This window comes from Chrysemys picta, chromosome 1 (assembly GCF_011386835.1).
Source record: "Chrysemys picta bellii isolate R12L10 chromosome 1, ASM1138683v2, whole genome shotgun sequence".
Taxonomy (NCBI): Eukaryota; Metazoa; Chordata; order Testudines; family Emydidae; genus Chrysemys; species Chrysemys picta.
In genome coordinates this window covers 206,927,446-206,940,994 of record NC_088791.1, presented here as the reverse complement: position 1 = coordinate 206,940,994, position 13,549 = coordinate 206,927,446, and the positions used below count along the sequence as shown (strand labels likewise).

At 38.4% G+C, this 13,549-nt stretch overlaps 1 protein-coding gene across 21 annotated transcripts in view; it reads right to left on the bottom strand.

The window, feature by feature from the left end:
• DMD (dystrophin) overlaps window positions 1-13,549 on the bottom strand; it is a 2,010,563-nt gene that overhangs the window by 1,773,555 nt on the left and 223,459 nt on the right. For 2 of the 21 annotated variants that reach the window (XM_065590829.1, XM_065590862.1), the window contains exon 1: window positions 3,665-3,979. The exons of 18 other annotated variants lie outside the window; for them this stretch is intronic. In XM_065590829.1, coding sequence (XP_065446901.1) covers window positions 3,665-3,695 — 31 coding nt within the window. In that variant the 5' untranslated portion in view covers window positions 3,696-3,979. Of the gene's footprint in view, window positions 1-3,664; window positions 3,992-13,549 lie in introns of those variants that run through there. One more of the 21 variants, XM_065590914.1, reaches the window with a different exon arrangement.

Below are 13,549 nucleotides of genomic sequence, written 5' to 3'. Positions count from 1 at the left end.
TGTACAAACCTAATCCTGCTCCCAGTGACAACCATTTATACATGCGTAGTCTCTTTGGATAATTTTGAATCTCAAACAATTTCACTCTTGATATTAATGCTGTTGGCCTAGGGTTAATCTCCTTTATTAATATTGTACCTTTACAATTCTACCTCATGAAATAATCCTACATATTTGACTCAATCAGTAATGTAATCAGACCTTGACACCAAAAATAATGGGCCAGATTCTCAGCCCCATCAGTTTCATTCACTTTTGTGCTGCCTGAGCTCCACTCACCTACAGTAATCCTCAGCAGGCTAATGGTCCTTAAGGAACCACAGGCTGTTATAAATTAGAATAGCCCCTACCTTTCTCCAATTTACATAGAAACCAGGGCATCTTAAGAATCAGGGAACTATTATTTGTTTAGGGGAAAATCCTGAGCCTGGCCCAAAATCTGAGTTTCTGGCTCAGGTGATTGGCAGATGTACAGGACAACTGGGGAGGCATTCTTCCCCACAGGCTGTGGAGTGCCTGCACAGCTGCATGGGTGAGGAGAATGGGCAGAAGAGTGAGTGAATGAGAGAGAGAGGGGGGGGGGGATCCTCTGTTCTTTCCTCAAGCCCAATATACCCTGCTCTGACCTGCTGCCTACCACACCAAATCCCCTTTTGTACACTAATTCCTCTGCAAGGGTAGCCCCTTGTGACCATAAAGGAAAGGGCAGGATTTGCTCCTTATTACACGTGTACAAGATCAAATATTGTACTGAATCTAATATTGTAATGAATTCTATGTTCGGTTATACTTGTCCAAATCCATGAAGCGAAGAAAGTTTCATGGATGTAACTGTAGGCAAAAACTGGCCCCACTGCTTTCAATGTGATTGCATGTGTATAACTGAGAAAAGAATTGGGTCTGTTCTGGTATAGAAAGATATATAGTGGTTGATATTAATGTCCCTGAGAGACAGAGGATTCTAAGATGAAGGTTAGAGTAATCTAAGCTTTTTTTTTTAAATGAAGTCTGTTATACCTGATTTTTTTCCCATCACTTTGTTATTATTTATAGATCACTGACAGAGTGCTTAACACTGTACAGATATATAAGGAGAGACAGTCCCCGTCCCAAGGAGGTTTCAATATAGTTCAAACACAGACAAAACAACCAGAGAATACCCAAGGTGACAGTAACAAGCTCAAGGTGGGGAAGGAATACTGGAGACTTTGCAAAGGTCACTCTTGAAAGATTTCATAGAAGGGTGCCTAAAGGAGGGATCTCAGGAGGAAGACAGAAGCCATCTGGTGCAGGAGAAGGGAGAGAGAGCTCCAAATGGAAAGAGGAGAAAATAGAAGAGTAAGAAAGGTGGGATAAGGGAGGAGCTTTTTAAAAAGAGAAAGGAGAGAGGGAAAATAGAAAGAAGAGAGCAAAGCTATGGGCAAGTTTGTTACAGCACTGAGAGTGAGGACAAAAAGCTTGCTACCTGATGTAGAAAGAGAGGGGACACCAGTGAAGGGATTCAAAGACACGAATGATCTGTTCAGAGCAATGGAAGAGGATAACAAATTTAGGAACATTATGTTGGACACACTTTGTAACAACTGTAATATACTGTGGACGTCCTTTCTTTTTACTTGAATATAACAAAAAAGGGGCCTCAACAAAATCCTAAAGAGAAGACAAAGTTAAGAAAAAAGTCTAGCCCTGTTAAAGGAGAAAATACAAAGTGACAGGACCACAGAGACATGGTACTTTAAATGTCTCCAGTTCTCAGCAGATATCACACAGCAGTGTGTCTGAGGCTACCAGTTCATCCTTGTACGTAGTAGAGAAGATACCCGGGCAGCTATGTGGCACAAGTAAGCATATGACTTTTTAAATGGCCTCTGCCATGAATGCGCCACCTGATAAAAAAACTCCACTCTCTTATTCATATTTTCTCAAAAGTGGCACAACCTCCAGATTTGTGTCTCTTTAATTTACTGCATTCTCGGGCTGGAATTGTACCTCCATATCCACAGAGAGGAGACCAGCCACACAGATCTCCCTCTCCTGCTAAGCAGTGGGTCCGTATTGTGGAGTTGATAGAAACTCAGCAGCCTGGGGAGGGGAGTGCATGGGATACGAGGGGGGCGGGGATGTACATTGTCCCCGTTCCTGCCCAACAGAGCTTAGACAGAAAAAATAACACTGCGTAGAGTTGTATTAGCTCTTCCACACAGCTGTCTCCATGCAGCCCTGCCACCTTGATGGGATAATTGGGGGTGAATTCCACAAGGGGCTCCCCACAGAGATACCCCCCAAGAATACCATTCTATATGTTGTTTCATGGAGGAGCAATCTGCCCCATATCTGATGTACAGACATTGACAAAGGCAATTATTATTTTATTTCTAATCGAGTTCCCTGAATGCATTTAGGTGCTTTACACATAAATAGAGGAAACAAAGTTTCTGTCCTCAGGATCTTACAATCCAGTCCAGCCCCTGCCAGTGCAGGATTTTCCCTACAGCACTAAATGTAATACTGGATCTACCCTTGTCCAAACATCTCAAAAGACACAGCTATCTATTTAAAGCCAAGAATGTTATTTATTGCACAAGAAGCAGAACCAGACTTAGCCTTAAACAAAAGCAGCGCACACAAAAAAACCCTCACTTGTCATAAATGTCAAAAATGGAATTGAGTTTTAAGCTATCTTTCCTGTCAAATGTGATAAAAGCCTAACACTATATTTGAGAAACTTCATCAGACTTAAGTGAGAAACAACTGTATGGTTCAGCATATGCAATGCAAAAAAACCCATCAGCATGTATTTCTCTGGAATCAGTTCAAACTGGCAAGACAAAAGCAGGAGCGCTCTGGTAATGGTTCAAGCGTGGGTCTGAAATGAGTGCAGGGCTCAGAAGATATCCCACAAAGTAGGAGTCAGAACTGCAGAATAGGTCTGACCAGATTTCTAACCATGGCACTTGATTTATTTCTTTTACATTCTGTTTTTTCCCCCTTTAAACCACCTTTCATTCTTTCACTCATCATCCTTTTTAATTTCCTCTTTTTGTTCAAGTGAAAGGACAGCCTTTAAAGGAATAAACAAACCCAACAGAAAATGTGCTAGTTCTCTGCTCCCACTGGAAAAAAGCAGAGTGGAGCTCAGCTGCTGCTCACTTTGAGTAAAGCTGGCACCTCCACCCCCTCATTTAGTTGCTACCAGCTACTTTAATAATAATGAGAGGGGATCTCACACTGCATATGTTAATTTAGGGCAGTGAAACAGCTTATGCCATTAAAGTTCAAAGCAACTGATTAATTCTTTGATGTGGTGCCAGATTATTAAAACAATAATGAAAAAGCTTCTTTTTTTTCTGATACTGGTCTGTTTCCTTCAAAAAATCTTATTAAGTAGTGAAACTCTGGAAAGAAATGTATTTTCTTTATTTCTATGAGAGCGGTACTGAATTTATGGAATACGTCTTTAAATATAAAGGGTTTGTATTTATTTTTTTTATTTTTGACAAAAAAGTTAAACTGACAAGACACTACTCCTTTTTTCCCATAGTCTGCTTTTTCATAGTTGGAAAGTAAACATTGAAAAATGCATGCTGTTAGCAGGCTGTGCAGTATTATCAGATTACGTCAAAGTGAGTATAGTGAAAAAGTATTTCAGTCTGTTCATACTTACAACTATCTTCCACTTCCTCATACCAAAGCATGTGAGCAGAAATGAAATCTCAAGGCAAAAACAACAACAAAATATTTCTTGGCAAAGTATGTTTCAACTTTACTGCTCCAATAATTTTTGCAGAGTTTTGCTTGTGTCTGGATAATGATGATTATGTCCCAAGAAGCCACACCAACTTTAAAAAAAAAAAACACTTCTTCAGTATACTCTTAGTTTTGGTGTAAAAATAACTGCTTCTAAGATCTGGAGCCTGTAAGGGGGAAAATGAGCGATCCTGACTTCAGTGAGCCGACATAGTAACTAATGCCAGAGTTCTGTGGAGGCCCCGAGATGTTTCAAATTCCAGGACCTGCGCAGAAGCAAATAACTATGCTTCCCTCAAAACAAGTTGGTTTCCCATAATAGGGCAGCGTATGAACTCTACATATAAGGCTCTGCTTCTAGGATGGCAAGTGTAATGGATATAAATGATGTCTAACAGCTTTCCAAGTAACATCCACAGCAGTACAGTACAGCAGATACAGTCCTGCTCTCCATTCAACTACAATACATGCCCTGTAGAATAGATTTTGTTTCAGCAATAAACACACACCAGATTGGAAGGTTTTGTAGATTACATAATTTTCCTCTCTATTTGGGGGATGATTAGAAATTCTGGTTTATCGGTGTCTAATCTCATATTCAGTTTATATTTTGGGTACGTTAGGGTCTCCTACAAAAGGTGTTTTCATAAGTATTTTTGAATTGTGATTGCATCAATTTGAGCAGAAATTGTGGTTTTATGTAGAAACTATTTGTTTTTTAAAGTATTCTCTGAGTTTGCATGTAACCTTCCTATGCATAAAAATAAAAAGCCAAATGCCACTCAGTCTCCTGTTATACACAACCAAAATATGACCCATAAAGGGCACAAACAGGAAATTATATGGACCGTAACTCACAGAACAGCATTAACAGGTCATGAATTCCATTGTAAATCCATTCACAAGAACCTGGTCATTTTCTGCTTTTGTTTCAGAGTTTATTTTTTAGAATCTATTCTGGAAAAAAATGCAATAGGTATTTTATTGTTTGATTTAGTTTAAGCTGAAGACTGGAGTCTGAAGTTATGATGAATACACAAAATTACACATAGACAAAGAAGATAATAAATCCTTAAGAAACTTTGTTTTCAAAACTAAGACACATCCAACCTTTACAACAACTGGCATTTTCTGCTCTGAGAGCTACATGAATGCCCAGAAGAGCCTGGATGTACAGGACATGTAAACAGACTCCAAAGGATTAATTTGCAACTCACAGGAACCAAAAGTCATGAACTGATGTTGAAAATAATCTGAAGCAGAGCACCAGTGACAGCAGCAGCAATTTGAGGATTTGGCAGGGAAGAAGGTTGAGGAAACTAGAGCTGTAAATCAAGGAATTGCTTTTTTTATGCAAAACATCTCCTTTAAAATGTTAAAAAGGTTTTCACTTGATAACATGCCTTTACCAGTAACAAAGGGCATGTCTACACTAATGAGCTACATGGATGCATCTGCACCACTGTAGTGCGATTGGTGAAGACGTGCTATGCTGATGGTAGAGCATTCTCCAATTGGCATAATTACTCTACCTCCGTGAGAGGCGGAAGCTATGTCAGCGGGAGATGCTCTCCCGCTGACATAGCATGGTGTGGACAGCGCTTTAAGTTGATGGAACTTATGCCACTGAGGGGGGTGTCGTTTTCACAACCCAAGTGCTGTAAGTTATATCGACTTAAGTGATCGTGTAGACCAGCCCTAAATCTAACTTCCTGGCAAACAATTACTTTAATTATGATTTCCCTTTCAGACACTGAGCCTCTGGGCTGCTTTGAAATGCAGGCTTTTTTTAATCATGAAGTTGTACTTTGGTGGAAAAATATGTTTTTGAGTGGAAAAAAATCATGGGCCAGACGGAATAATTTCTCTGACAGGGCAGGTCCCCAAATAAAAAAACAATATTCTATGTAGTACCAACTGTGTAGTAGTAATTGGCACAGAGCAGTGATCTTCTCAAACATTGTAATTTACTATAATATTCAAAGTAAAAAAAGCACATAATTCAGATTTGAAGTAAAGTAATATATGCAGTATCACTTGTCCGGTTAATAAATGCCTCAAAAAATAATTAATAGGTAGCCTACAAAATGGAACTGATTTAAAACCCTTTGTGACTTCTTATAACACCAGTGACCCATTTGCTTGACAATAGATGTCATCACAAGGCAAAATGATGATAGTATAAGCCTAATACTTATGAAGTTTGGATTATAACTTCAGAAAACTATTCCATCTGTATTAAAAAGTTGTCAACGATGAATGAAAAATATTGGGAATCCAAGTCTGTTGCTCCATTCAACTATCAGGCTCATAACCAAGCCCTTTCAGTGTTCTTGTTAATATTTGCAAATCTATCGTATTGATCTGTGTGGGAAGAGGCGGTTAGAATTCTAGGATCACGGCAGCAAAGTGAAAAGAGGAAAACTGGGATGTGAATCTTTGAAGCACTAATGTGGAGCATGTGAGCTCTCATTTGCTTTGGTTTTATATTAGCTAGCTCATATTCTATTTTTCACTTCTTGTTATGACAGACTTAGCTGTGTTTTAGCAACAGAAGAACAACAGTTCTTCCATATCCTTATCGCAGCAAAAGTAAATAAGGGATCTTTTCATTTTATTACAAGACTAACAAAACCATTCTGAGCATGGAACCACAAAAGCAGAACAATATGTTTACTTAGTTTCCCAAACCTGTATATTTTTATATTAAAAAAGAAATACACTGTAGAAATTGCAATATTGGTACAGAGCGCTGATTTTTATATTCCAGCACCCCAATTTGGTCTGTGCTTCATGCAGTGGGAAGAAAAAAAAAAAAGCTTTTAGGCCAAAATCCTTATGTCAGCACCTTGCCAGCCTCAGCAGCTGGGCTAGGCACTGGGCAGATGCAGGAGAATATTTCCCTATTTATTCTACTCTATGTCAAATATGAATGATTGACAGGTTAACATACTGTACATGTCCATCCATCTTTAACACAGTTAATTGTATGGTGGAGGCAGTGCTGTCCAATAGGTAGACACATTAGGAATCAGGAGATGCAGATTCTGTTCCAAATACTGGCAATGAGCCACCACTGGGTTTTGTTCTCCCAACTTGAAAATAGGGATAATAATGAAGAGTGAAGGAGGCCTCAATCCGGATTGGGCATCTGCAACACTACCATAATTTAATAATAATCACAAAATACAGGCCCAATCTCTTTCAAGACAGACAGCTGGATTTAAGTTGACACCATCAGCTAGGACACTTAACATGCAAAATGACCCTACATGAGAACAGCTGTGCATGCCCTTTGCACACCCCTCACATGAGCCACAGAACTAGAGGATCCAGGCAGTATGGATTGTCTGGCCTAGCCCCCAAAACCCTCCGCACTACAACAGACAGAACTGCCCCAAACCCTATCTCCAGAGGCAAACTCTGCCTGCTTCCTGCAGCAGTCATGTTTGGCTGTTTTTCCCCTTTTGTACAGTTTTTGAGATCTATGGAAAAAGGGAATATATACAAGTGCTGCATAGTGGCATGATTAATTATTATTTAAGATATGCAATTGAAACCACTTTGAGTACTGGATTGTTTGAGGACCTCTCTTTTAATTACATTGTCTTCTCTTAAACTCCCTCTGGAAGACAATTGTTGAAAGTGTTAGTTACAGTGGCAAGAGATTGTCACATTAAATCTGTGAAGACCTGGTTATTATGATGGCAAATTATGATGAGAAAATTCTGTTAGTTCAAGTCTAATGAGACATTATTGCACATGCCAGGATGAATGCTAAATTATTTCTGTGCAGGTCTATACAGAGGTTAATACATTAAGATGATGGCAAAATGAGGTTAACACAAGTCTGCAGAGTTGACATTACAAATGTCAAGATGATTGCAAAATGATGTTGCTGCCAGGGTACCATAATTAAAAAAGAGGAAACTAAACATACAAAAGTGTGTTCAGGGAATGTTAAAAGTGAAAGTAAAGCCACATAAAACATGAACATTTAAAAGGAAAGAAAATCTTAGTTAGGGCCAAATAAGGCACTGGTTATCATTGAAGCCCATGCTAGGTTCCTATTATAATGATCAGCATTGACCAATAAAGGCACAAAACCAGCATGGGGACAGAAATAAATGGACTGTATGCAAGTTATGATTAATAGTGCCACTAGGAAATCTTTCCATTAATAATGGCTATTTGACTGAGTAAAAATATATAGCACTATTGCAAACTACAATATTATAATCTAATCTATGTGTAATCTATAATTCTTGTCACAAAAGGGCTCTCTACTTGGTTGTCCTGTGGTAGAATCTGCTTGTTTTGGATGTTTACATATAAAATTTAATTATATTAATATTCTTCTTATAGACTATGTGTAATATGAACATTAAAAATATCCCTGCATTAGGCTAAATGGAAGCAGTGGCCGGGTAAGATCACAGGATGGGGCCAGTTTGCCATACATACTGCTGTGAAGTCTTACTCGCTGATTACAACATTGGGATAAAAATTTGCAGGCATATTTTCTATCTTCAATGCTTACTTAGAAATCCTAATGGCTTATAATGAGCAGTAGCTGAACAACTGAAAAGGAAACTTCTTCTAGCAATTATTATCTATCCTCTTTCCTATCACTGCTTTTTAGTTACTCCCATACATGATATGCAACTGATTTCCAGTTTGGTTAACTGGTTATCATGTGTCCTTTGGAAAGATTGATGTGTATATAATATTTCCCATAAAATAACAGTGGGTATTAAATCATCTTTTTGTGGCTGCTACATATCTGATATTCAATTTCCTGTCAATTACATTGTTGAACGAAAAGTATTTTTGGTTAAAGCAATATATCTTTTCAAATAGTGTAGGTAGTATCTGACCTTTAAGTTCAAAGCATAAATGATTTCCCTCCATCTAGTACAGAGAGGAAAATGAAAAATTCACTCTTGTTGTGAGTTTATTATTCTTTATTGACAAATTGTTTATATTGTTGAAAATACAGAAAGGCAAACACTTGTTTAAAAAAAAATAAAAAAGGTTATTTGCCTTGGAGGTGGGATATTATGCAAAAAAAAGGATACCAATCCCAGGAAAAAAGGCTATCATTACAGGGTTTTGTTTTCTTTAGCCAGGTGGCTATTTATCTTAATAAAGATTCTACATCACAATTTTTCAAGGCTATGTCAGATTTCATTCCATGTTATAGTACAGTGGCTGGAGTAGTTTTTGGAATGTAAGGAGTAGTCGTGTGGGAGATGGATAAGTGGTCAGAGTATAGGTGAAGTGATCAGAGTTGCAAGATAAACAATCAGGGTCAGATTTTCAGTTGATCACATGAATCTGAAATTTATCAGAAAGTTATCACCACTGCATGAGTTGCATAGCTACAGAGCCAGCCTTACAGGTGTGTGATGTGGGCGACTGACCAGCGCGCTGTGGCCGGGAGGTTGTGGGGAATTGTGGTCAAGAGGCCGCAGAAGGGCTGTGCCCACATGCGTGCTCGCACGTCCTCTCTCTGTCCTTCTGACAGCATGACACCTGCTACTGCTCTGCCGAGTGGGCAGCTGCCTGCTGCACGGGGAGCAGTACTTAAAGGGCAACAAAGGAAGTTCACACAGGGGGCTATTTATCCTAAGGCTGGCCCCACCATAGCTAGTACCACACACACACATAACACCCACACTCTCCCTCCTCAAATGCAGAAATTTTACAGAGGATCTTGAAATTCCTAAGACCAGGTACTCAACTGGTATACATCTGTAGCACCATGAAGTCATTGGAGCTATGCCAATTTATACTAGCTCAGAATCTGACCTGCAACACTGAAAAGAAAAACACTTCACGCATGATATATGAGAAGAACCGCACACTGGGTCATCCCACTTTCAAGTAATTTTACCTGATTCAACACATTTCAGTGTAGATCTGTTTTTTGATGTTGACATTATATAGTAGTTAAATTAATTGATTGGTTTTCAATTCTGGGAACTTGGAGACTCAAAAAGAGAACACAGTTCCTGCTAAGATGAAAAGGAAGAGGAGAAATAACAGGAAGATGAGTGAGAACATGACTGACGTTTGAAAAAGAAAAGAAAGAATAAACTTCTAGAACCCTGTTTTCTGCTGACTTTTAAAAGTTTTTTTTTTTATGTTTTAATTCTCCTTACTAAAAAGTTAATAATATCAAGAAATTGGAGCCTAGTTATTTTTAGAATGCAGAGGACACTGGATTGAATCTTCTGAGATTATTTAACACCACATGTTCTCTTAAGAATTAATTAAAACGAAATTTAACATTTTAAATCATTTGATTTCCTCTTTGCCCCTTTAATTGCAGGCTTTTGTTTTGATTTTTGAGTGCGAGTTGCTGAGATGGTAAGTACATGAATGATTATGTGATTAGATGAGAGCGTTGACACAAGTCCAAAGGGATTGTGTGCTAAGTGAAAACAACTGATTTCTCTAGCAATATTTCATGTAAGTGTTAGATGCATAATTTAAGGCAGTATTGGGATGTCTTAATGTAATACACATAGTAGTAGGAGTATGGAAAATGGAAGTAATTGGCACAGTTTTGCAAGTTAGTTCCCTTTCCACGAGGCCTTAGCTCCCACATTCTTATCAGCAAAATGCTCCCCCAGAAGAGACCACATTTTTATACAGCCAATTATTGATTAGGCATGTTACGGAAGAGAAAACCTGTGTACTACACATATGAAAAGCTAAGGAAGTAGATTGACTGGAGTTCTGTTTTGGAACTTTCTAATATATTTAACTCATGCGAATATAAAAAACATATATGGCTCTGTAAAGTGGAAAAACAGTAGCTCAAGGCACTAGTCTCAGGACTCCCACAGGCACTTCTGGTAAGAGTAATTTTACTAAATCAAATGTTTTTTTCCCTTCCCAAAGGAACATTGTTGGTTCTACAAGAGGCCAAGTTTGGAACAATGAAGTATTTCTCATGGGGATATAGATAAATATTTTTTTTCAGCTCTACAACAAACTGAAAAAGTATACTAAATGTACACAGTTTTGAAATTTTACTGTGCTAATATGTCTTCCAGTGCTCTAGCCCTGAATCAATGTCCATTAAACTCGACAAGTTCGCAATGATTTCAATGCCCATTGAACCAGATATTTTTTCTGCTCATTTTATGGGGCATTCCAGTTGACAAAGATCATAAATTAGTTCCCAAAAAGTGTAGATTGTCCTAATCTCCTAATAAGAGGATGAAGGCACTCGGCATCTCCAATTCTGGTCTCATCTAAATACTGTAATAACAGAGACAGATAACAGAGACATGTAATTAATACTGCACTGCACTAGGAAATTAAACATTATCTCTGCATAGGTTTTGTATTCTCACACTTAATACAGCCTGTAATATACCATTACTTAGGCCTTCTATGTTTAAAATAATATTTTACAAGGATATATTAGATTCCTTTAACAGAGAATAGCTGTGCTAACATATAGGGATTAGAAAAAAGATGATTTGTGAGCAGGGACGGATTAACTCTTCTGTGGGCCCAGGGCTATTAGATTTTGTAGGCCCCCTGTATACAAGTATTTTTCCTAATTTAAAACAAAATGATCACAATTATGGCATTGAGGCTATTAACGGTATACTAAACTTGTCTTTTAATTAACATAAAGCCGTTCTGTGGTTACATGTCAGTCTTAAAACATGTAGAATATAGTTAAGTAAATTCAAAATAGCCTACTTCTTACCTTAGAACAGCTATTATATTAGTTTCTTTCTGGGAGGGAGTTTGGGTGCTGGAGGGGGCTCCAGGCTGGAGCAGAGTGTTGGGGTGCAGGCTCTGGGAGGGAGTTTGGATGCAGGAGGGGGATTCTGACCCGGGGCAAGGAGTTGGGGTGCAGGAGGGGGTGCGAGGTGCAGGCTGCAGCCGGGAGGCACTTACCACAGGTGGTTCCTGGCCGGCGGCACAGCAAGGCTCAGCCAGGCTACCTGCCTGCCTGCCATAGACCCATGCCGCTCCCAGAAGCGGCCAGCTGCTGGCACGCCTCTGCGCACCCCTAGGGAGAGGGGGACAGCATGTCTCCGTGCGCTGCCCGCACCCGCAAGCGCTGCCCCTGAAGCTCCCATTGGTTGGGGATGGTTCTGGGGACGAGGGCAGCGTGCGGAGCTGCCTCCCCCACCAGGGGCTGCAGAGATATGCCAGCAAACAGCCATTTCTAGGAGCGGCGTGGGGCCATGGCATGCAGGCAGCCTGCCTGATCCCTGCTGCACTGGGGCCAGCCCCTGCCTTAATCCGACCCTGTTTGTAAATAAATAAGGCAACAAGAACATAAAACCTACAAAGTATACAATATCAAAAAACTGGAGGAAGAGATAGGGTCCAGAAGTCTCCTACACTAGAAAAGCTAAATGATTGGTATTATTCACACCATTTGTAGTTACCAATGCATCTGAATGTAACAACATTTATGTGTTTTATTATAACAATGTTTGTATGACTAGAATTAAGGATCTTGCAGTATTTCCATTACAGATCCTATTTTTAAAGCTCTATAATTTGGGTGTAAAAAAATTGCTCACAGCTGAAACTTGGCATTCAAGGTCTAAGTGCTTAAACAAGTTGTAATTCCAATTTTGAGGAGGGAAAATAATTATGTCACTTTTAAAGACTGAGTGTAAAAATAAATAAATAAATGGTTCTTTACTGGTGTGGGAGTTTTTTTCTGAAAGCATACCTCAGCTTCAATTTCATAAATTGAATTTGTCAAGCCACAATGTGATTTAATCTCTTGTGATATTTTGAGCAAGAAATAATTGTCCTCAAAAATGGTGCTACCCATATGGAATACATTTGTTAAACAATAAATGTCAAAGGCACTTCTAGCATGTGGACTTATTGGTAAGTTTGCTATGGCAACTAAAACATCAGAATACTGGTTGACCAAGTTAATATATCAGCTAAAAAGTGTTTACAACAAAAATGGTCACAAAATAGTCCTTGAATTCCCTGTAGGTGCACATCAGCTAAAAGTTTCAAAACTGGTGTACATACCAAATTTATATTTACCAATCAAATTGCAACCGCTCAAAAGGAGTCATATATATCATGAAACTAATACAGTATGTATAACAAAGTATAGAGAACAAACACAGAAAAATGTAATATGAGCCAAGACATACAAACATATACACAATATGTATAAACAATAACAGAACTTTAACTACAGGTTTGCTATCACTCCACCATACGTTTATATGCAAGAGAGAGGAGATATAACATAGATATAATCATACATTATAGGCACATACACTAGACAAAGAGATCCTTCCATACAAATTTTAGGTATTACTGAAACTACTCAGTTTAGCTGTTTTAAAATCTTACTACAAATATTGCATTATCTGTAAAGCAAAATATTAGCTAAACTGAACAAAATGCTTCTCGCTTTAGTTACTTCATGGATTAAGAAAAGGATATCAACCTTAACTTCCAAATTCTCAGATTTCATTGGCTGTTTGCACTGCTGCTACTTTAAAAAAGGCTTCCTGCTTATAGAGTCTTTACATAAATATCACTAGTGTATTAATTCACACAATTTTCATCTCTTTCTTTTTCTTTTAATAAGGTTCCTATCAGACAGAGACAGAATAGTGGACATGTTTGAAGTCTTAAACATGTGGTATTCATTTAAATTTCATCTGTGGATTTAAATTCATATTGTGCAGGAATAACAAGAGGTTAATTGCATTCCCAAACCAAATCAGAAGGGGGAAATGAACCAATTAGATTGTTTTGTTTTATTTAAAATTATGTACCT